The sequence below is a fragment of the Pipistrellus hanaki genome, assembly GCF_964339955.1.
Source record: "Pipistrellus hanaki genome assembly, chromosome: Y".
Classification (NCBI taxonomy): Eukaryota; Metazoa; Chordata; class Mammalia; order Chiroptera; family Vespertilionidae; genus Pipistrellus; species Pipistrellus hanaki.
In genome coordinates this window covers 4,317,432-4,342,229 of record NC_140525.1, presented here as the reverse complement: position 1 = coordinate 4,342,229, position 24,798 = coordinate 4,317,432, and the positions used below count along the sequence as shown (strand labels likewise).

At 38.9% G+C, this 24,798-nt stretch overlaps 1 protein-coding gene across 1 annotated transcript in view; it reads left to right on the top strand.

Moving 5' to 3' along the window:
• Positions 1–2,945: 2,945 nt before the first annotated feature.
• The window catches only part of LOC311615837 (eukaryotic translation initiation factor 1A, Y-chromosomal), a 41,576-nt gene continuing 19,723 nt past the window's right edge, over positions 2,946–24,798 (top strand). The window contains exons 1-4 of the mRNA XM_084871275.1: positions 2,946–3,174; positions 7,235–7,318; positions 15,724–15,827; positions 17,768–17,818. Coding sequence (XP_084727401.1) covers positions 3,159–3,174; positions 7,235–7,318; positions 15,724–15,827; positions 17,768–17,818 — 255 coding nt within the window. The 5' untranslated portion in view covers positions 2,946–3,158. The remainder of the gene's footprint in view (positions 3,175–7,234; positions 7,319–15,723; positions 15,828–17,767; positions 17,819–24,798) is intronic.

The following is a 24,798-nucleotide window of genomic DNA, read 5'->3' as shown; positions in this document are numbered from 1 at the left end:
AAATCCAGGAAGCACACAGAACCCCAAGCAAAAGGAATCAAAAGAGGACCACACCAAGACACATAATAATTAAAAAGCCAAGAGCAAAGGACAAAGAGAGAATATTAAAATCAGAAAGAGAAAAACAGTTAGTTACTCACATGACTGTCAGATTATTTTTCAACAGAAACTATGCAGGCCAGAAGGGTGTGGCAAGAAATATTCAAAGTGATGAATAGCAAGAACCTACAATTAAGATTACTCTACCCAGCAAAGTTATTCAGAATTGAAGGGCAGATAAAGAGATTCACAGATAAGAAAAAGCTATAGTTCATCACCACTAAACCAGTATTATATGAAATGGTGAAAGGTATTCTTTAAGAAGAGAAAGAAGAAGAAAAAAAGAAAAGATAAAATTATGAACAAATACATATCTATCCACAAGTGAACCTAGCCAAGACTGGTTTGGCTCAATGGATAGAGCGTCGGCTTGGGGACGGAAAGGTCCCGGGTTCGATTCCGGTCAGGGGCATGTACCTTGGTTGCGGGCATATCCCCAGTGGGGGGTGTGCAGGAGGCAGCTGATCGATGACTCTCTTTCATCGATGTTTCTAACTCTCTATCTCTCTCCCTTCCTCTCTGTACAAAATCAATAAAAAATATATTAAAACAACAACAACAACAACAACAAAAAACAAGTGAACCTAAAAATCAAGAGAATAAAAAATTTGATGAACAGAATAAACTGGTGAATATAATAGAATCAGGGGCATAGAAAGGGAGTGGATTGACAATTCTTGGGGCAAAGGGGTATGGGACATGCAAGAAGAGATTGGACAGAAAGCGTACACCTGCTGAAACTGGTTTGGCTCAGTGGATAGAGCATCAGCCTGCAGACTGAAAGGTCCCAGGTTTGATTCTAGTCAGGGGCATGTACCTTGGTTGTGGACACATCCCCAGTAGAGGGTGTGCAAGAGGCAGCTGATAGATGTTCTCTCTCATCAATGTTTCTAGCTCTCTATCCCTCTCTCTTCCTCTCTGTGAAAAATCAATAAGTGTATTTAAAAAAGAAAGAAAGAAAGGAAGGAAGAAAGGAAGGAAGGAAGGAAGGAAGAAAGGAAGGAAGGAAGGAAGGAAGGAAGAAAGAAAGAAAGAAAGAAAGAAAGAAAGAAAGAAAGAAAGAAAGAAGAAAGAAAGGAAGAAAGGGTACACCTATGGATGAGGACAGTGGGGGAAAGGGGGAAGGGCAGAGAGTGTGATGGGAACTGGGTGGAGGGGAGCAATGGGGGAAAAAGAGGAACAATTATAATAATCTAAACAATGAAGATTTATTTAAAAAAAAAATAAAAAAAGAATTACTGCCCTAACTGGTTTGGCTCAGTGGATAGGCCTGCTGACTGAAAGGTCCCAGGTTCGATTCTGGTCAAGGGCCAAGGGCATGTTCCTTGGTTGCAGGAGGCAGCTGATGGATGTTTCTCTCTCACTGATGTTTGCAAATTTCTATCCCTCTCACTTCCTCTCTGCAAAAAAAAAAAAAAAAAAAAAAAAATCAGTAAAATATATATTTTTAAATAAAATATTTCAGATGTCCTCTTTGTTTCCTGTACACGCCCCATTGACCCCTTTTATCATGCACATGACCCACCAACACATTACCATTTTGTTGTTTATCTATGGACAATGCATATAAGTCCCCTAGTTAATCACTCTTTCCTAACCTCCCATCCTAACTTCTCTCTGAAATCAGTTTGTTCTGTGCTTCTATGTCTCTGGATCTGTTGTGGTCAACAGCTTATTTTGTTCATTAGATTCCATATATGAGGTAATTGATATTTATCTCTCTCTAACTTATTTCACTTAGTATAATAATCTTCAGGTCTATCCATGCCCTTGCAAATGGTAAGAGTTCTTTCCTTTTTACAGCTTAGGTTTTTTACATATAGATAGTCCCATGTGCTTATTTTCTTTGCTTTAGGAGATGTATCAGTAAACATATTGCTACGAGATATTAAAAAACAAACAAAAAACATATTGATGGGAGAGATGTCAGATATTTTGCTGCCTATGGTTTCTTTAAAGATTTTTATGGTTTCTGAAATGGTTAAAAATAATAAAATGTGTCAGAGAAAGACTTGCTGTGCTTAGCAGATATCTTGAAGAAAGCTTGCAGCCTTGAGTACAGCATAACTCAGATAACTAGCGGACACCTGGCATTGAATGAACCAAGGATGGACTAGATAGAACCTTACATCAGAAGAGTGGCTTGAAGCCAGCAAGGATTAATAAAAATCTATCTCTCTTTGCTCTTTTGGCTGATGCCTTTCTTGGTCTCAGCCCACCTGCACCCAGGTGTCGGAAGTAAAATCTTTTTGATATATTATGGCCTTATGTCATAGGTGCGTGACCCTGGCCTGCTGAAACTTTCAGTTTCATGACTTAAATTTAATTATTTTACACGTTTGGTTTATTCTTATGTATGGTATAAGTTGATCTAGTTTAAACTTTTAACATGTATCTGTCCTGTTTCTCCAAACACAATTTATTGAAGAAACTTACACAATATTATGAAAACATATTTAAATTTGAAAAATAAAAAAGGGAAATTAAGAAAAAGTAGCAACAAACATCTTATACATTGGGTGTTTTGCCCTTCATCAGTATAGCTGAGCGATTTCAGGTAAAAAGTCAGAGCTGATGAATCAGCAACTTCTAGGAACTGCTAGATAGGACTATTACAAAGCAGACGTCTGGTTTCAGTTGCTAGTGATAATGTTTCATCCTCCCTGCAACATGGACGCCAAGGCTCCATGTACTTCATCGTTGACTCGGCTTTTTATTTTCCCTTAGCTCATCCTTTCGGGGGCTTTCCAATGATTCATTTACTTGAGCCCTTCACCCCATTATCACTGGACCTTCTCTTGCTTTAACAGGTGTCAATCACTCTGGTACGCAGGCGCCTAAGAAGGAGGGAAAATATGAGGAAGGGGAAAAAAGAGAGGAGAGGGGCGGGCCCAAGAATAGGCGCGGAAAAATGACGCCAGCGGCTGCGGCGCCTTTTGCTTATCTAGGAGCGTGGTCGTCTCCGCATCCCGTGGAACTCAGTTGCGTCAGTGTCCCTCGACTTCTGAGATTGTTTCATCTCGTGGGCCTCTTGGAACCGCCAGGAAGCCGGCACCATCATGCCCAAGAATAAAGGTAATTCTCGGTATCAGTTCAGTGTCAGCTCTGGTTCGGGACCAAACAGTATTTACCAGTCTTTCTTTCCTTCTGCTGCTGGGCGATCTGGGAGAAGAGCTGGGACGTTTAGTCACATTGGGTTGGAGCCGACGCCATTTTTGTAGGGATTCCCGTATCGCTACAGGATCTAAAGTGAGACCTGACCTTTCAGGAATTCCTAAAACTTCCCAAGTTTTTAGCTTTCAAGGATTAATTCCTGCTTCACTGGTTTCTTTATGGGCAGTTAACTGTTGTTGAAGATACTCCCTCTTAACAATATGCGAATTCTTGTCACGTACTTAGCTTAATTTTTGGAAATTCACTTTACTCCAGCCATTCACAGAGTTTAACTCTTTTCTAAAAGATGTGTTACATATTTGACAGAGTTTTCAGCCTTCGTTTCTAGTAAAATAGTGGCGTAAAATTTTCTGCCTGCTTTTTTTATTTTACTAAGGCTTTAAACCATTCACAAAGCATCATAATGGAGAACATACTTACTTAGAATTTCCAAAATTAGATTCCGGGGGCGTTGGTGGTATAGTGGTTAGCATAGCTGCCTTCCAAAAACACTTGCACACTAATTTATAAAATAAATTCTGCAACTTTTTACAGACCAGAGATGTTCTGATATTTTAAGTGTCCTAATAATATCTCCAGAAAAACGCAACTAAGTACAAACTACGAATGTGTTTTTTACAAGAAACGGCCTTTTTTTCACAGCCCACAAGAAATCTTTAATAATTCATTCTTAGGCTCCCGACCTACCTACGTACTCCTTTCCTGCTTCAGAAGTGGCTCCAGTAATTCTTCACTTCCTACATATCACCACTTCCAGCGGTTCTTGGTTTCAGTTCTGTGCATTCAGTGCACTGTTGTCTGGTTCCCCCAAACCAATTGTCTAAACCCTTTTTGTACCAATATTTACTGCTAATTTCTGGGATAGACTAAGACTATTTTGTTAAGTATATGATAGAAATGCTTTTAGCTTTCTGCTAGTCTCTAAAATTGAAGATGAATTCACAGTAGATCACGTTAAAAGGTATCTTACCTAGTGATAAAGCTTTTAAAGTATATAACTCATTAATTTGTATGCTCTAAAATGAATAACCCTGTTTTATGGACATTGTATTACTACAAGTTGGTACTTAATAGCTGTCTAATAAATGTTGATGCTATTTCTCTGTATAAATCTACTCTTAGGTAAATAAGTTTATCCCTTGGTTCTTTAGGACTAAATGCCCAAGAAAGATATGATTTGTTTAGGAAAGATTGTGAATTTTGATTTAGTTTACTTTTAGAAAGAGGACAAGATGAAATATTAGAATACACACTTTATATGATCTGTTCCAATCTTACTTTTTCAAGAGAGATTTTAAAGTATATTCTATTACATGACATGACAATAATGGGGTGTGTAGTGAATGGTTAATTCAGGTAAATTGACAAGTGATTTTTTTTAAATATATTTTTTTATTGATATTTTACAGAGAGGAGGAAGGGAGAGAGATAGAGAGAAACATTGATGAGAGAGAAACATCGACCAGCTGCCTCCTGCATACCCCCTACCAGGGATGTGCCCGGAACCAATGTACATGCCCTTGACTGGAATCGAACCTGGGACCTTTCGGTCCGCAGACCGACGCTCTACCACTGAGCCAAACCGGTTTCGGCTGACAAGTCATTTTTACATTAAAAGCACAACAAACATAATCGATATAATAAATTGGAACTTTTACTTCTGAATTTAAAAATTACAACAAAAATTCATTTAAAGTCCCCTGTGTCCATCTCTCAAATCTCTCTCGTTTTCTACAGGTAATCATTCTGAATTTTTATATTTTAAATCCATATGTCAAAACAGTCTGTTAGTTTTAGAAGTCCTAAATTTTTTGAGATGAGGTTTACAGAACATTTTTTATCTTTTTCTATTATTTTTTCTTTATACATTGGGCCATATATTATTGTTTTGAGCTCATTATCATTCAGCTTGTTTTCTTCAGAAATCTGAGAAACCAGTCTTCAAATCAGAAATAAAAAGGCAGCCTCTATTCTAGGGGTGTCGAACTCAATCAGAGAAGGGGCCAAAATCTAAAATCCAGCCTAAATCGCAGGCCGAATGGTTTACTGAACAGTCATAAACTGACAATGTCATAAACTGACAGCGGAGTGCAGTGATGACAGCGCGGTGCGGGCCACATTGCAAGGCCTGGCGGGCTGGATTTGGCCTGCGGGCCTTGTGTTTGACACATGTGCATCTAGTCCATTCTTTTTTGTTTGTTTTAAATATATTTTATTGATTTTATTATTTTTTTTACAGGGAGAAAGGGAGGAGGCTAGAGAGCTAGAAACATCTATCAGAGAAACATAGATCAGCTGCCTCCTGCACGCCCCCTACTGGGGATGTGCTCACAACCAAGGTACATGCCCTTGACCGGAATCGAACCTGGGACCAGACACTCTATTCAGTGAGTCATACCGGTTAGGGCTTCTGATCTGTTCTTGAGTAGCATTTGGGATAAAATGCTCCTACACTTTAAGGGTATTATTACATATGATTTTAAAATTGCCACTCCGGCCGAAACTGTTTTGGCTCAATGGTAGCGGGTGTGCAAGAGGCAGCTGGTTAATGTTTCTCTCAACGTTTCCCTTGCTCTAAGGATCTGGCATAAAACTAAGGGCTTTCCCTTCTAGGATATCAGTTTAGATGTATCCTAAGAATGCATAAGAGTGAATCTAGGTGGATTGAGAACTTGGGGAGGCCCACATCCCTTTTACTACAGTACAGAGCAGTGGGAGACTGCTCCTGAAAGGAGCATCCTAGAAGATACATTCAGGAACATATATGTTGTCTTTACAGTGGCCAGTTGCACATTTTCAAGTGTGCTTGGGATGTGAACATTCTGTGTTCTTCCAAGAGTTCTTATTATTACCAGTCACAGCTTCTCTTTCACCTATTTATTGTAAATGACCACTTTTTGTGGTTTAGTTCCTGAAATAGAAATAAGATGCTATGGAGAAGACCCCAAGTTCCTTGATTATTCAGTAGAAAGTCTCACAGTCAAATAAAATTATACCATCCAAATACATTTAAGTATAATAAAAGAGAATGCTGAAAAATTTTAACTACCGTACTTTATATCTTAGCATGGTGGTTAAAGCAGAGGACTAAATATTTTTTCTTTGATGATGGGAATAAAAAGTAGTATAGCTTATCAAAAGCCGAAGTGAAAACAACATTTAACCCAGAAATTCTATGTAAATTTACCCTTTGGATGTTTTTGTAGAATAACTTTTAATTTAGCTTTATTTAACAACAATGAAACATTGGAAATAACCAAAATAAGGGATTAAATATACTCTAACCATTAAACTGTCTCAGTTTCTGGATATTGACATCAAAAGACATTTAGCACAAATTATTTCGTGGATTATAAAAGAGTTCTATTTTTACTTAGAAAGAATAGGTTATAAGATGTTAATAGTTTTCTCTGGTAATGGATATTTATGTTTATATAAGACATACTTTTATGTCCCAAAAATTCAAATACAAATGTTGAAAGGATAGAGGGTTAATATATAGTTTAATTTGGGAATCTTTGGCACATTAAAGTATAATTGATGCCGAAACCAGTTCGGCTCAGTGGATAGAGCGTCGGCCTGCGGACCAAAAAGTCCCAGGTTCGATTCCAGTCAAGGGCATGTACATTGGTTGCCGGCACATCCCCAGTGGGGGGTGTGCAGGAGGCAGCTGGTTGATGATTCTCACTCATCGACGTTTCTAGCTCTCTATCTCTCTCCCTTCCTCTCTGTGAAAAATCAATAAAATATATTTTAAAAATAAATAAATAAATAAATACAGTATAACTGATAAGTTAATCAAATAAAGTTAATACTTAAAGATCTTAGAATTCTGTGTCATACTGTGACTTAAATTATATTTTCTATTTTTCTCTTAAGTGATTTTGTAAACTTAGGGGCCTTAATGTAAAATATACATTATTACATTTGACTTTTTTTATTCACTTTTTTACTCAACTAGGTAAAGGAGGTAAAAATAGGCGTAGAGGTAAGAATGAGAATGAATCTGAAAAAAGAGAATTGGTCTTTAAAGAGGATGGCCAAGGTAAGTTTTTTAAAAATTATTAATGTTTTTATGTTTAGTATGAGTTATAGTCTTTAATATGAAGTGGATCAAATTTATAATCTTGAGTAGTTATTCTAATGTCTCTGCTTTTCCTCATTTGTAATCCTTTTACTTCTTCAAACTGTGCTTATTAAATAATTGATTATATAATACGTAGGTTTAGATAGAAGGTTAATTGTGGCATTTTTGTAACTGTAGTTTTCTTTGTTTTGTGTGGAAGAGCATGATCTGACAGTACGTTTTAATTTTAGTGATGAGAGCAAATTAAGTCTGTATGCTATTGTTGAAAATTCCATACTCTAGTATGGTGATAATGAGTAATATACATTATTCAATAGACTATGGTTATTTGTGAGGACTTTTGGTCTCTAGTTCTCTGATGCTAGTATAATGTAATAAATGATAATACTATTGGATTAAAACTTCATTACAATATACAAAAAAATGATAATAAATTGAAGCATTTGCTGAAACCAGTTTGGCTCAGCGGTAGAGCGTCCGTCTGCGGACTGAAAGATCCCGGGTTCGACTCCGGTCAAGGGCATGTACATTGGTTGCAGGCACATCCCCAGTAGGGGGTATGCAAGAGGCAGCTGGTCGATGTTTCTCTCTCATCAACATTTCTAGCTCTCTATCTTTCTCCCTTTCTCTCTGTAAAAAAATCAATAAAATATATTTTTTAAAAATAAATAAATAAATTGAAGCATTTGGTTTTCCTATTAAAAAAATGTTACACTTACAGAAACGTCTTAAATCCATAAATTTCCATCTTTTTTTATTCAGATTCACTAATTTTTAGCATTTTCTTTCTCATTGTACACATGTACATTTTCCCTTTTTAAGACTTTCTTATAGATATCTTACATAGAGATTTCGACCTTAACTGCTTTGACATATATTTTCTAAGAACAAGTTCTTTTTATTTTATAACAATAATAGAGCTATCACAAAAAAGTTTTACTTTAAAATTATACCATTTTCTAGTACTATTCTATCTGTGTGGTAGCCACTAGTCTTACATAGTTAAGTGAATTGAAATTCAAATTTTGAACTATTGATTTTCATATTGTTCAATTCAGATATCTAATTTCCCCATTAACAGAAAAAAGTCTGGATAGTCCTAACCCAATATACAATCTATATCAAATTTCTCCAGTTATCTAAATAATTCCCAGCACTTCATATAAAACCATATGATTATTCAGGCCATACATGCAAAGCACGAAGGAGCCAACATTTTTATTGGTTATGTTAAACATGTTTTCTGGGAGAGGCCAGCAGTTATTTAGCTTTCATCTTCTCATTTCTATTAAAAGCTTGTTTTCAGGCTGATTTTCTAATTTTTTCTTCTTTTCCCCCATGTTGAAGAAGTGCTGAGTAGCAGTAAGTGAGGGCCATTGGATGTGATAAAAGAGACTCACTGCCAATATCAGTCCCACACTTTATATGCCATTTATCTGTCAATTTAATAATAGATATTTCTGGGGTTTTTTTAGGTTAGTGCTTAGTACAAATTTTAGTAAGTGTGGAATTTTAAAATAATTTCCTGTTTCTTACTTCCACTCTTCTGCTTTTATCATTTATATCCAGAAAGAGACTGTCTCATACTTCCTTTTTTAAAAAATAATATATTTTTATTGATTTCAGGAAGGCAGGAAAGAGAGAAATATCAGTGATGAGAGTGAATCATTGGTTGGCTGCCTCCTGCACACCCCCACTGGGGATCAAACCCACAACCGGGACATGTGTTCTTGATGGTAATTGAACCTAGGACCTTGCACTCTGCATGCCAATGCTCTATATTCTCTGAACCAAACTGGCCAGGACCCATGCTTTCTAATTCTCCTGTATTATTGATTTTTCCTAGAAGTAGTGAAATTAGTTGGCCTCTTGAGGACACTGGGAATATTTCAGTAAATATTTGATATTTTATCAGAAATATTTTTTTGATAAATCTTTATTGTTCATATTATTACATTTCCGCCCCCCATCCATTGCTCCCCTCCACCAGGTTCCCACCCCACCCTCTGCCCTTTCCCCACCCCCCATTGTCCTCATCCATAGGTACACAGTTTATGTTCAGTCTCTTCCCACATCCCTTCTCCCCTTTTCCCTGAGAATCGTCAGTTCACTCCCCTTCCATACCTCCTATTCTATTATGTTCACCAGTTAATATTGTTCATCAGATTTTTTTTTAATTCCCTTGATTTTTAGATTCACTTGTTGATAGTTACGTATTTGTTGTTCAAAGTTTTTATCTTTATTTACTTTCTCTTCCGAAAAAACCCCCTTCAGCAATTCATATAATTCTGGTTTAGCGGTGATGAACTCCTTTAGCTTTTTTTTTTTATTAGTTAAGCTCTTTATCTGGCCTTCGATTCTGAGTGATAGCTTTGCTGGGTAGATTATTTTTGGCTGTAGGTTCTTACTATTCATCATCTTGAATATTTCTTGCCATTCCTGTCTGGCCTGCATGGTTTCTGTTGAGAAATCAGCTGACAATCGTATGGGTGCTCCTTTATAGGTAACTACCTGCTTTTCTCTTGCTACTTTTATTTTATTTTTATTTTTTTTATTTTTATTTTTTTAAATATATTTTATTGATTTTGTACAGAGAGGAAGGGGGAGAGATAGAAAGCTAGAAACATCGATGAGAGAGAGTCATCGATCAGCTGCCTCTTGCACACCCCCTACTGGGGATGTGCCCGCAACCACGGCACATGCCCTTGACTGGAATCGAACCCGGGTCCCTTCAGTCCCCAAACCGATGCTCTATCCACTGAGCCAAACCGGTCTCGGCTTCTCTTGCTACTTTTAATATTCTCTCTTTGTCTTTTGCTTTTGGAATTTTAATTATGATGTGTCTTGGTGTGGTCTTCTTTGGATTCCTTTTGTTTGGGGTTCTGTGCGCTTCCTGGACTTGTAAGTCTAATTTTTTCACCAGGCGGGGGAAGTTTTCTGTCACTATTTCTTTCAGTATGTTTTCGATATATTGCTCTCTCTCATCTTCTGGGACCCCCATAATTCTGATGTTGGTTCACTTGAAGTTGTCCCAGAGGTTCTTACATTATCTTCAACTTTCTGTATTCTCTTGTCTTCTTGCTTCTGCGGAGGAGTATCTTCTGGCTTTTTATGTTCCAAATCTTTGACTTGATTCTTGCGATCCTCCATTCTGTTTTTAGGACTCTCTAATGTTTTTTATTTCAGACAATGTATTCTTTTTTTCTTGTTGATCCCTTATTATTTTTTGTTGATCCCTTATTAGTTCTTGTTGATCCCTTTTCATCTCCTCATAGGTGATGACCTTTTCTAGGAAATTCTTGAAAAACCTTATACGTGTGGTTTTGAACTCTATATCCAGTCTCTTCTTTTCCTCAATTTCTTTTGTTTGTGATCTATTTCTTTGTCTCAGCATTTTCACAGCTTCCCTGAGTTGGTAGGGTGGCTTTGTGTGCTAAGGTGTCCTATATGGTTCAGTGAGTCAGCCTCCCAGTTACCTGAGGTGGACAGTCTTGGTGTAGCCCTTTGTGGGATGTGTGTGCAGTCTTGTTAAGCCTTGCTTGTTGTTGGTATCACTGGGAAGCCTTGATCTCCAAGCCAATTGGCTATGAGGATCAGAAGTGTCTCAGCTGGGAGGGTTTCTGTTTTCCACTTGAATGGAGCAGAGTCTCGGGGTGGCACAGACAAGCCTTGGTGAATCCCGCACAATTGGTTGCAGACGCTTGAACCTCTTTGGTATAGGCACAGACAAGCTTTAGATTCCTGTCTGCCCCTCCCTAGAAGAGTCCTATTGGCAGCGAACGAGGAAGCTAGTCACTGGAAGGCCTCTGTGCTCTGCTTGGATGGGACGAAGTCTCGAATCGTGCAGACAAGCTTTATTCAGCCCCTCCCTACGAGGGTCTGGTTTCTGAGTCCCGCAGTAATGGCTGCTGGCTTCACAGACCTCCGAGAGATCCTCACCCACTGCCTGACAGTCTGGCCTCTCCCTGTCTGGGGCCATCTATCAGTGCAATAGGGTGGTTCTGTTTTCCTCCGGAACAAGAAAGCCAGTCGCGCATTAGCTGTCCGCCCTCTCGGTGCACAGGGAGTAAGCCGGTAGTGAACTTGGCCCGCCCTCCGCAAGCAGGCTGGCAGCAAACTCTGCGGCTGCCTTTTCGCGCGCACAGTTCTCCGCACCTTCATAGTTTCTGAGGTTCAGCGTGCCTTCTCTCTCCTTCCCAGATGGTAGAGCCTCCTCTCAGCCAGCCGTCCGGCACTTCAGGGTGATGTTTCCCCTGTTTTTCAGTTCTAAATTCAAATTTGTTGTAGGCTGCATTCTTGTGTCTGCCGCCATCTTGGTTTCTCTCCAGAAATATTTTTAAAAGAACTTTAATTGCTATGGTATTCTAAAGTAAACAAAAGTTTATAAGTAACTTATTTTGCCATTTATTTTTGAGAGAAATGAGAACCATGATTGGGCTAGATCTAAATGAGAAAGATTAATAAACCAGAATTATATGATACATTTTGGAATGAGTTACTTTGTTGTCTAAAAGGAGAGCATATAATCATGAAGATAAGAGTGAACTGATTTACTTTAAATAAATAAATAATTAAAATATTTCTAATAAGAGAGGGCTTGTAATGCATAGTTCACTTACAACAAATCGTTGATTTCTGTAGGCTTTTATTTACATTAAAAATAAAAGGGGGGCTGAAACCTGTTTGGCTCAGTGGTAGAGCGTCGGTCTGCGGACTGAAAGGTCCCAAGTTCAATTCCGGGCAAAGGCATGTACATTGGTTGCGGGCACATCCCGGTAGGGGGTGTGCAAGAGGCAACTGGTCGATGTTTCTCTCTCATCGACGTTTCTAGCTCTCTATCTCTCTCCCTTCCTCTCTGTAAAAAATCAATGAAATATATTTTAAAAAATAAATAAATAAATAAAAATAAAAAAGGCGGCTGAAACCGGTTTGGTTCAGTGGATAAAGTGTCAGTCTGCGGACTGAAGGGTCCCGGGTTCGATTCCGGTCAAGGACATGGACCTTGGTTGGGACATATCCTCAGTGGAGTGTGTGCAAGAGGCAGCTGATCGATACTCTCTCATCGATGTTTCTAGCTCTCTGTGTTTTCCTTCTTCTTCGTAAAAAATCAATAAATATATTTTTTAAAATTAAATAAGTAAAAAAAGGGGGGGGGACCCCCTAACTGGTTTGGTTCAGTGGATAGAGCATCCACCTGCAGACTCAAGGGTTCCAGGTTCTATTCCGGTCAAGGGCATATACCTTGGTTGTGGGTACATCCCCAGGGGGAGTGTGCAGGAGGCAGCTGATGGATGTTTCTCTCTCATCAATGTTTTTAACTGTCTCCCTCTCCTTTCCTCTCTGTAAAAAGTCAATAAAATATATTAAAAAATAAAAATAAGTAAAATAATACAAAGGGGGAGTAAATAATAGTATATGGAAGAGGCCATAGAAATTTTATTTTTAGTGGCTTGAAAGAACATCCACTTATTACTTTACAATTTCTATAGATAAGAAGTCTGGGCAGGGCTAAATTGGTTTTTCTGCTCATGGTCTCTTAAAGTTGAAATTAGGATGTTATCCAGGTTTCTTTATTGGAGCCTTGGATCTTTCTTTAACCTCACTTTTTTTTTTAAATAATTTGTTCCTTTTATTTATGAGTATATTCTATTTTTTTCCAGATTTTTTTATTTCATTATTGTCTAAAGTTTTACATATGTCTTCTTTCTCCCAATTGTCTCCCCCACTAAGCCATTCCCATCCCGGGCAAACCCCCACTCCCATAGGGAGCAGGTTTAACTCGAAGTCTGGCCATCCAGTTGTGGGAGGCAACCGGGCTGATCAGGGGAAGGTGCCACCCACATCACCCCACTACTACTGCCATTGCCAGCCACCACAGTGTCTCTTCACTGTGAAAAAATGACAACCTTCTTTAGGCATTTTCAAGATGTTTCTTTCATAGAATATGACCTCCCTTCTTTCCTCCTTTCCTCCCTCCCTTCGTTCCTACTCACATGAGGATATATTTCCATTGACTTTTAGAGAGTATGGAATAGAGAGGGAGAGACAGAGGGAAACATCAATGTGAGAGGGATACTTCAATTGGTTGTCTCCTGTATGAGCCCTGATCTGGACCCCAGACAGGGAGAAGCTTGTTACCTAGGTACATGCCCTTGATCATAATCGAACCCGGACCCTGCAGTTGACAGGCCAAGGGTCTCTCCACTGAGCCAAACCCTCCAGGGCAGGATATGACATTCTTAGCCCCTCCAGCAGTGAACCTTTGTTTTTTCCTCCAGGAGTGAGGTGGATCACTTCTTGGATTCTTATAACCCAAGTTACCAAGAACACTGCCAGTGGTGTGCAGGGAGCTTAGCCAGTGAGCTGTCAGAAAAGGTGTTTACTCTCTAACCGATTTGGCTGAGTGGATAGACCGAGGGCCTGCAGACTGAAGGTCCCTGGTTTGATTCCTGTTAAGGGCATATACCTTGGTTGGAGGCACATCCCCAGTGGGGAGTGTGCAGAAGACAGCTGATGGATGTTTTTCTCTCATTGATGTTTCCTACTGTCTATCTCTCTCTCCTCTTCTCTGTAAAAAATAAATAAATAAATAAATATATATATATATATATATATATATATATATATATATATATATATATTTTTTTTTTTTTTTTTTATTTTTTTTTTAAAGGAAAGGTGTTTTCTCTGCAGCTAATGTGGCAGAGGACCCCTGCATTGTGTCCACTGAATTAGGGGCATGTTCCCCCCACATGGCGGGGGGAGGGCACGCTTCCTAGGCCAGCAGCCAGTCCCATGTCATGGGCACCATCTTGGCGCCGGGGGAGGGGAGGTGTTCTGGGACCCCTGCCCCTCAGGGCCTAAGTGTGGGCCTACAGGCTAGGAGCAGCCTGGGTCCCAAGGATGTTTTTGGGACCCAAGCTGCTCAGCATCTGTGTATGCAAATTAACCACTATCTTTGTTGGCTTAATTTGCATATTATCTTCTGATTTGCAGTGAGGTTAGCAGAGGCACAATTTACCTGTTCTTTTATTATATAGGGTACCTGTATACAAGTCCTTTGGTTGCTCTCTAATGCCCCATCTCCCCTGCAATTTGTCTCTGAATCTATTCTTATTCATCAAATTATGTTGATCATTATATCCCACATATGAGTGAGATCATGTGATATTTATTTTTCTCTGGCTGGCTTATTTCTCATAGCATAATGCTCTCCAGTTCTATCCATGCTGCTGCAAATGGTAAAAGTTTCTTCTTCTTTACAACGAAATAGTATTCCATTGAGAGGTTGCACCACAGTTTTTAATCTACTCATCTACTGAAGGGCACTTAGGCTGTTTCCGAATCTTAGTTATTGTAAATTATGCTGCTATGAATATAGGGGTGCATATATCCTTTCTGATCGGTGTTTCTGGTTTTTTGGGATATATTCCTAGAAGTGGGATCACTGGATCAAATGGGGAGATCCATTTTTAATTTTTGAGGAAACTCCATACTGTTCTCCACACTGGTTGCACCAGTCTGCATTTCTACCAGTAGTGCACGAGGGTTCCTTTTTCTCCACCTCCTTGCCAGCACTTGTTTGTTGATTTGTTGATGGTAGCCATTCTAACAAGTGTGAGGAGAGCATATAATCATGAAGACAGGAGTGAACTGATTTACTTAAAATAAGTACATAATTAAAATATTACCACCAACCAGAAATGCAAGAAATGCTAAAAGGTCTAACTTTACATTTTTGTAGACTAAGTTCAATTCCCTGTGTTTGGACAAATAACACTTCTGTACTCTTGCTTGCTAGTTATACACTGGGAACAATGTTATCATGGCTTGTTTCGTAGCCTTTCATATTTTTAATTTTCTGACTTCAAACCCCCCTCCACTTTTATATAATATACCATAGTCATGGAAGTGACTACCATGTGACACAACCTGTCATAATCTATTTAAGGATATGATTAGCCCATTATATTAAAAGGTTGCATCTCCACTTACATGTAGGAAATTATACTAAGCATGTATACCACATGATGGAACCTTAGAAGTCATTTGAGAATTCTTCCATAACATAATAGATTTCAGAATTGAAAACCCTTAAATTCTAGTACTTTAAAGAATTAAAGTTCTTTAAAAATTATTAAAGAGTGTAATGGTTGAAGAGTTCTTTTGTTTTCTTTTTTGATTAAAATATGTGTCTCCTTGAAAAAGATCTCTTAAGCTTTTTCCTTATCAAGTTTTACCTTTTAAAAAAATACTTAGCTTGACCTGAATTTAACAGAAAAAAATGAAGTTATCAGCTATGTTAATTACAGTTATTAACATTTTAAGAAAAATAGTAATTCATTTTTTTTTTTCCACCTTAGAGTATGCTCAGGTAATCAAAATGTTGGGAAATGGACGCTTAGAAGCATTGTGTTTTGATGGTGTAAAGAGGTTATGTCATATCAGAGGAAAACTGAGAAAAAAGGTAGGTGTGGAGGTTTGTTTTTATATAATTTTTTTTTTAAAGAATTGTTCTGTTTTATATGGGCCAATCAACTCATTTTTCTGAGTTTCCAAAGATGATCCTAATAATAGTGTTTTATAACACAATCCTATAAAATAAGGAGATAATATGTTAATTACACCAAGCAACAGAACAATCTGGACAACCTTCTGGATGAAGCCAGGGCTGAGATGGCAGGTGAGGCTGTGAGGGACAAACCGCATGCATAAATCACATGTACAGTGTGATTAAAACTTCATAGCCCATGCGCAGAAGTTGGTTTTTGTCCTGGGCAAGTCTATCTTGAAGAAGTGGCATTAGAACATGCAAGGGGCCAGAGTTGCATGTGGCTCACAAGCCACAGTTAGTTGACCACTGCTCTAGTATAAAATAAGATCTTTGATGGGAACTTTCATAATCTATATATACAAAAGCCAAGCCATCAGAACAACTGGTCACTAAGACATGTACTGTGGCTGACCAACCAGGGGGTGCAGGACTGGCCAGCCAACCTCCCATGGCCACTTCCCCAAGCAGGCTGGCCGCAGATCCGCCACAATCAGGGGTGGCCAGCTGAACATGCCTGGATTTCAGGTTCACTCCTTGCCCCCACTTGTGGGAGGCAACCAATGGTTGTGTCTGACACATTGATGTTTTTTTCCCCTCCCTTCCTACATTCCTCCCTCAGTTCCTCCCTCCCTCTCTCCCTTTTCTTTCTTTTCCTTTTTATTCTCTTTGAAAAGCAATGTGAAAAATAATCCTCAGGTGAAGATTAACACAAAAACAAGTAACATTTTAAAAAGTGGACTTTTAAATAAACTATGCCATTAAGTGTATTTATATAAAAGCCAAGCCACTAGTTTAGCCATTCACTATAACATACACTGTAGCCAGCCAACTGACCAGATCAGAGAGCACCATCTCTCCCAAACCCCCTGCCCAATTGGCTCTCCCCCTGGTCAGTCATCTTCGGCCCTTCCCTCCAACTGGCCCAGCCTAATGCTCCCTTATGGAAGGGACAGACCCCACCCATGCACAAATTAGTGCACTGGGCCTCTAGTAAAGGATTAAAAGCTACAGAATTTTTTTTTGGATTAAAGGAGACCAAAGAAACTACTAATTGAATATAATATACTGCATTTTCTTTGATTAGATTTTAGTTTAGGAAAACAATAGGGAAGTTTTAAGTTGGAATATGGTAGACCTGTTTAGGTCTTTTTATCCCATATTTATTACACATGCAAAGAAAATTAATATAATTTTCCCCTAATCTTGTGTCTTTCTCCCACACTGTGTGAATAGTATATATTTTTTGTGACAAGAATGGTTTGAGGGCCTGGAGCAGCCGGGCCCGGAACAGCCAGGTCGGGAGCAACCAGGCTCAGAGCAGCAGCAGCCAGGCCGGGAGCGGCCAGGCCAATGCTAAGTAATTGATTTACTACCTGAAAAATTTAAAGTTCTGAAAGTTTAAGGTCTCTTGCCAAAAAGAGGTTTTAAAGCTAACACCTTAATTTTAATGGAGAAAGGGGAGGACAAGCCCTTCCCACCCAGAACAGGTAATCCAATTCCAGCCAGCAGCTATCTTTAAACAATGTGTCCATTTACATTTGAATGGCTACGCCTTTTGATAGCCTAAGGGCAAGTTTACATGTAAACAAGTTTGCTTCTCTGTTCCCAGGGCAGAAAAAACAAGGTTTAAAATTATTAGATTTCGGAATTTATTCTTAAAAATATAAAAGTTTATTAATTTAAAAAAAAAAACACACACACAAAAAAAGAAAACAAGGAAATTAGAAAAACTGATGAACAATGAAAAAAAAATAATAAGCAACTGATGAGTGCAAAAAAAAGAATGGTTTGACATTATTCTTTATTACTTGTTTTTATTTTAAATATAATGTGCAATATGTTTTCTTTTATAGGTTTGGATAAATACCTCAGACATTATCTTGGTTGGTCTTCGAGACTATCAGGTAATAATTACACTTACATTGGTTTTGCATAATTGTACTTAATAAATTATTAATATTTAAAATATATAATCCTATATTAGAATACTAAAATGATAATATGCAAATTGACCCTAACAGTGGAATGACCAGGAATGACTGATCACTATGATGTGTACTGACCACCAGGGGGAAGACACTCAACGCAGAAGCTCTCCTACCTTCCTGGCAGCACTAAGGATGACAGACTAAGGGTTATTAGTTAGATATTCCCTGAGGGTTACTGTATTGCTAGAGGGAATGTCTGATTGTCACCTTAGGCTGATCCCCCAGAGAGCAGCCTAAGCCGTCAGTAGGATATCCCCCGAGGGGTCCCAGACTGCAAGAGGTCACAGGCCCAGCTAAAGGACCCCCCTCCCCCAGGTGCACAAATTTTCTTACACCAGGCCTCTAGTATGAATATTTGACCAATTCTAGTCAATAATGCCTTCTTACCATTCTGTCATCAAAATTTACTAAGGATAATTGTGTTTAAGACTGATGTTTTCCTAATTCAGAAAAATTTCCACAGGGATTAATAGTTTATGTGTTTATAACAAAACACGTCTGGATATTCATTATTCAATACTAGATGCTTCATGCAGAAATTCATACACTGGGGGTGGGTGTCCTTTAGCCCAGCCTGTGCCCTCTTGCAGTCTGGGACCCTTTGTTGGACATTTCTGTCACAGTCTGGAACTTCATGTTTGTTATCACTTGCCTGCTCGCTTCTCTTTACACTTGCCTCGTTGCTCCTTAGTGCTACCACGGAGGTGAGTGAGGTTCCTGCCAGCACCGATGCACTTGCCAGCCATGAACCCAGCTTCTGGCTGAGTGATGCTCCTCCTCTGAGAATGCAACAACCACCAGGGGCTAGCTCCGGCATTGGGTATCTGCCCCCTGGTGGTAAGTGCATATCATAGTGACTGTTGTTCTACCATAACAGTCATTTAGGCTTTTGTTATATAGATTAGAGGCCCGGCAGTTGGACAATCCAGGACTGCTGACTCTCAACTCCTTGCCTGCCTGCCTGCCTTCCTGATTGCCTCACAATCTGGGACTGCTGACTCTCAACTCCTTGCCTGCCTGCCTTCCTGATTGCTTCTAACCACTTTTGCCTGCCTGCCTAAACACTCACTAACCACTCCCTGCCAGCCTGATTGATGCCTAACTGCTCCCCCTGATGGCCTCCAACTGCTGGGCTGGTAACCCTCAATTGCCCTCCCCTACTGGCCTTGTCACCTCTAACTTCCCTCCTATGCCCACCTTGTCACCCCAACTGCCCTCCCCTGCAGGCTTGGTCACTCCCCACAGCCCTTCCCTGCAGATTTTATTGCCCTCAACTACTCTCTCCTACCACCCATCTTCTTGTGGTGACCATCTTTAACCACATCAGGCAGCCATCTTATGCAACAGCGCGAGGGTCAATTTCCATATTACCTCTTTATTATATAGTATTGTTTCTATTTTAAATGTGATATGCAATAATCTCTTAGAAGTTTGCAGTAAATACCAAAGTTTATTCTATTTTCATTTCTTTAAAGGCCAGTTGTATTCTAGGTAGTGTATTAGGTATTCCAAGGAGTGATGCAGCCTGAAATTTTTACTATTCTATGGTGAAGTTAGAAGATAGATACTTTGTGATGTTTCCATGAAGCAAAATACTTTCCCATAATTCCTTTTTTTGAAATGAGAGTGATAACAATGATGTCTTTTATTAGAAACTAGAGGCCTGGTACAGGAAATTTGTGCATGGAGGGGGGCGGAAAAAGGTTGTGATGTCCCTCAGTCTAGCCTGCATCCTCTTCAATTTGGGACACCTCAAGGGATGTCTGCCTGCCTGTTTAGGATGTCCACTGGGATTGGGCCTAAAGGGGCAGTAGGACATCCCTCTCACAATCTGGGACTGCTGGCTCCCAACTGCTCGCCTGCCTGCCTTCCTGATTGCCCCCAACCTCTTTTTCCTGCTACCGGACCACCCCCTAACCAATCCTCTGCCAGCCTGATGGATGTCTAACTGCTCCCCTGCCAGCCTGTTGCTTCTAGCTTTCCTACTCTGCAGGCCTGGTCACCCCTAATTGCCCTCATGCAGGGTTGATCACCCCCAAATATCCTCCCTTGTAGGCTTGGTGCTTCCAAACTGCCCTCCCTTGCTGGCCATCTTTTGGTGGCCATCTTGTGTCCACATGGGGGAAAGATCTTTGGCCACATGAGGTTTTAAAACCAGTAAACCTCCAAAACTTTTTTTTTTTTTTTTTTTTTTTATATATTTTACTGATTTTTTACAGAGAGGAAGAGAAAGGGATAGAGAGTTAGAAACATTGAAAAAAATAGACTTAAAAGTTCAGGAAGCACAGAGAACCCCAAACAAAAGGAATCCAAAGAGGGCCACACTAAGACACATGATAATTAAAATGCCAAGAGCAAAAGACAGAATATTAAAAGCTGCAAAAGAAAAACAATTACCTACCAGGGAGTACCATAGATTGTTAGTTGATTTCTTAAACTATGCAGGCCAGAAGGGAGTGGTAACTATTCAAAGTGATGAATAGCAAGAACCTACAACAAAGGTTACCCAGAAGAGTATATTATTCAGAATTGAAGGGCTTATAAAGAGCTTATAAGACAAAGCTAAAAGAGTTCATCACCACCAAACCAGTATTATAATATATGAAATGCTAAAAGGCATTCTTTAACAAGAGGAAGATTTAAAAGTAAAGATAAATATTATGTACAAATGTATCTATCAAGAAGTAAACCTAAAAATAAAGTGAATTAAAAATCTGAGAAACAAATGTGAATATAATAGAATCGAGCATAGAAAGGGACTGTACTGATAATTCTCTGGGGAAAAGTAGAGTGGGTTCAGGAAGAGACTGGACAAAGATTGTACACGTATGGATGAGGACAATGCAGGGAAGAAAGGGCAGAGGAGGAGGGGATTTTTTTTTTTTTTTTGAGGGGGGAAGGATAAGAAAGAATTGTAATAATCTGAAAAATAAGATTTATTAAATTTTTAAAAATAAAAATATAAAATTAAAAAACAAATTGCCACAATTTTCGAATAAAAGCCTGAGTGGGAAAATTTTAGTAATCAGGTTTTAATAAGAAAATAATTTCTAGGCAAGACCAGTTCCACTCAGTGGATAGAACATCGGTCTGCAGACTGAAGGATCCTGGGTTTGATTCCGGTCAAAGATATGTACCTTGGTTGCGGGCACATCTCCATTGGGGGGTGTGCAGGAGGCAGCTGATCGCTTTCCCTCTCATCAATAATTCTAACTTTCTTTCCCTCTCCCTCTGTAAAAAAATCAAAGTTTTTTTAAAAAAATAATAATTTCTAAAGTGGGAGTTTATAGAAAAGGCTAATCGGTTCTCTAAAAATTGTGTTTTTGAAGGATCTCCAAATCATTTTGCCCCTCCAATACCAATGGGATGCTGATTTTATTGGCTGCCTGGAACTAGGGCACAGGGATTAAAAAAGAACAAGTTGTAAAATTCTATAAAGATTGCACTTACTGAAGATGATTGTCATTTTTTTTTTAATAAATTATCAGAATAATTTAAGCATTTGATTCTCAAGTTCAAATAAAATGGATTTTGATTATTTTTTCCACTTTCTAAAAAGGAGTGTATTTTAGATTGTCCTAAACCATCTTTCCAGCAATATTCTATTTGTATCTGGTTTTTTTCCCTAGGTTTATTGAGCTATAGTATTGTAAAAATGGTTCAGCATAGTGATTTGACCCATTTATATATTCAAAATTATTTACACTATACTAGACACCCAGTGCATGAATTCCTGCGTGGGTGGGTCCCTTGGCCTGGACAGAAATTGGGGCTGATCAGGGTCCACTGGTTGGTGGCAGTGACTTCAGAGGTTGGCTTTGAAAGCATATTGACCAGGGGGCAGCTTTGGATCATAGCAACTGTTCTTTGGGACACTTAAGCTTATATATATGTGTGTGTGTGTGTGTGTGTTATGTGGAAAGTGTTAACTGATGACATCAGTTTTATATATATATATAAACACCTCTATTCTTTTATATTATTACTTTTTTGTGTATGTAGAGACATTTAAGATCTATAAAGTAACTAGTTTGTGTTTATTATATTACACAAACAAGTGAGATTATATGATATTTATGTTTCTCTTACTGGCTTATTTCACTGAGCATAATGCTCTCCATTTTCATCCCAACTGTTGCAAATGGTAAGAATTCCTTTTTTACTGCAGCATAGTATTCCATTTTGTAGATGTACTACAGTTTTCTAATTCATTCATCTACTGAAGGGAATTTAGGCTGCTTCAAAATCTCAGCTATTGTGAATTGTGCTGCTATGAGCATAGGGGTGCATATATCCTTTTTGATTGATGTTTCTAGTTTCTTGGAATATATTCCTAGAAGTGGGATTACTGGCTTTAATTTTTTAAGGAAACCTCATACTTTTGTCCACAGTGAATGGATCAGTTTGCATTCCCACCAACAGTGCATGGGACTTCTTTTTTCTCTGCATCCTCCCCAGCACTTGTCATTTGTTGGTTTTTTGATGATAGTCAGTCTGACATATGTGAGATGGCACCTCACTTTGATATGCATCTCTCAGATGATTAATTACTTTGATCGTCCTATCTAATAAAAGTAAATGCAAATTGACCATCACACCAAGACACATGATGGCTGTCCCCATGTAGACACAAGAAGGCTGCCACAAGATGGCCATCAGGGAAGGGCAGTTGGCGGTAACCAGGCCTGAAAAGGAAGGGTCGTATAGGGGGACCAGGCCTGCAGGGGAGGGCAGTTGGAGGCGACCAGGCCAACAGTGGAAGGCAGGGTGACCACACTGGCAGGGGAGAGCAGTTTGGGATGACGAGGCCAGCAAGGAAGAGTAGTTGAGGTGACCGGGCCTGCACAAGAGAGCAGTTGGGGAGAACTAGGCCTGCAGAGGAGGACAGTTCAGGGGACCAAGCCTCCAGGGGACAGCAGTTGGTGATCAGGTCAGCAGGGGTGGGCAGATAAGGGCAACCAGGCCTGCAAGGGAGGGCATTTGTGGGTGACCAGGCAAGCAAGGGAGGATAGTTAGGGGCAACTGGGTCAGCACAGGATGCAAGTTGGAAGTGACCGGGCCATCAGTGGAGGGTAGTTATGGGCTGGAGTAGTTTGATGATCTAGCTGGCAGGGGATTGATTAGAGGTGCTCAGGCAGAAGCAGTTAGGGGCAAGCAGGTGAGTTGGGATTGTTAGATGAATGTTCAACTGTCTGTATAGGCTGGATCACACCAAACATCCCTCAAGGGGTCCCATATTGGAGAGGGTACAGGTGGGGTGAGGGACAGTCCCCTATCCCGTGCACCAATTTTGTGCACTGAGCCTTTAGTGTTTTCATATGTCTTCTTTCTAAAAGTATTTAGGTCCATTCCCATTTTTTCATTGTGTTGTCTGCCTTCTTTTAAGTTGTATAATTTCCCTATAAGTGTTGGAGATTAAGCCCTTATCTGTGATAAATTGGCAAATATGTTCTCCCATGCAGTGGACTTACTTGTTTTGTTGATGATTTTCTTTGCTGTACAGAAGCTTTGTATTTTGATTTAGACTCATTCGTTTCTTTTCTCTTTAGTTTCCATTGCCCCTGGAACTGTATTGGTGAAAAAATTGCTTTGGCATTTGTCTGAGATTTTGCTGTTTGTGGACTCTAAAATTTTTATGGTTTTCTGTCTTTATTCATTTTCAATTTACTTTTGTGGATGGTGTAAGTTGGTGGTCTGGTTTCATTTTTTTGCCTGTATTTGTCCAGTTTTCCCAACACCGTTTATTGAAGATACTGTCTTGACTTTATTATACGCTCTTGTCTCCTTTGTCAAATATTAATTGAGCATAGTGGTTTGGGTCTAATTTTATGATTTTTGCAAAGAGATATCTATAATCTCAAAAAATATCCAAGGGTCTACTCTACAATGGATTCAAGATAGATTTATTGAAATAATTGCTCTAACCAACTGAGCTATCTGGCTAGAGCCAAAGAGGCAGAATATGTTTATCTTATGCTCCCCTGAATTTTCAGCATCTATTGCAGAGTTTAGTCTATAGTAGGTATGCAATAAACATTTGTCAGTTGAATATAAAGTAAATGAAACCAAAGGAGAAAAATAATAACTATAGGCAACATGTCATACATTAGCTTTCCAGAATTAATACTAATAACATCTTATAATTGGAAGTTTACTATATTCTTTGATCAACATTTCATTTCCACCTTCATCAAACATCTGGCAATCACCACTCTACTCTCTTTCTATGGGTTTGGCTCTTTTAGATTTCAAATATAAGATCATATAGTATTTCTATTTTCTGTCTTTTACTTAGCATAATGCCTTCCACGTTCATTCATGTTGTCACAAATGTCAGTAAATCTCATGGCTGAATAATATACCTGTGCCTGGATGTATGTGTCTGCATGTGTAAGAGACATCTTTACTCATTCAAACAGGTTGCTTCCATACATTGATATGGTGAACATGGGGTGAAAGTATCTTTGTGATAGCTAATTTTTTTCTTTGGGCATAAACCTAGTAAGAGTACTACTGGATTTTATGGTGGTTGCATTTTAAATCTTTTGAGGAAACTTCCTACAGTTTTCAATAGTGGCTTTACCAGTTTACATCTCACCACATTTGCTATCTCTTGTCTATTATGATTCCCATCCTAACAACTGCCCTCTCTTGCAGGCCTGGTGCTTCCCATTTGCCCTCTCCTGCTCACCATCTTGTGATAGCCATCTTCTGTGTTGGGGTGATGGTCAATTTGCATATTACTCTTTTATTAGATAAGATGGTTTGCAAATATTTTCTACCATTTTGTTGGTTCCCTTTACATTTTGTTGATTATTTTGCTATACAGAAAAATTTTAGTTTGCTGTTGTTATATATGAATTTTGCTCTTATTGCTTATGATACAAAAAAACAAT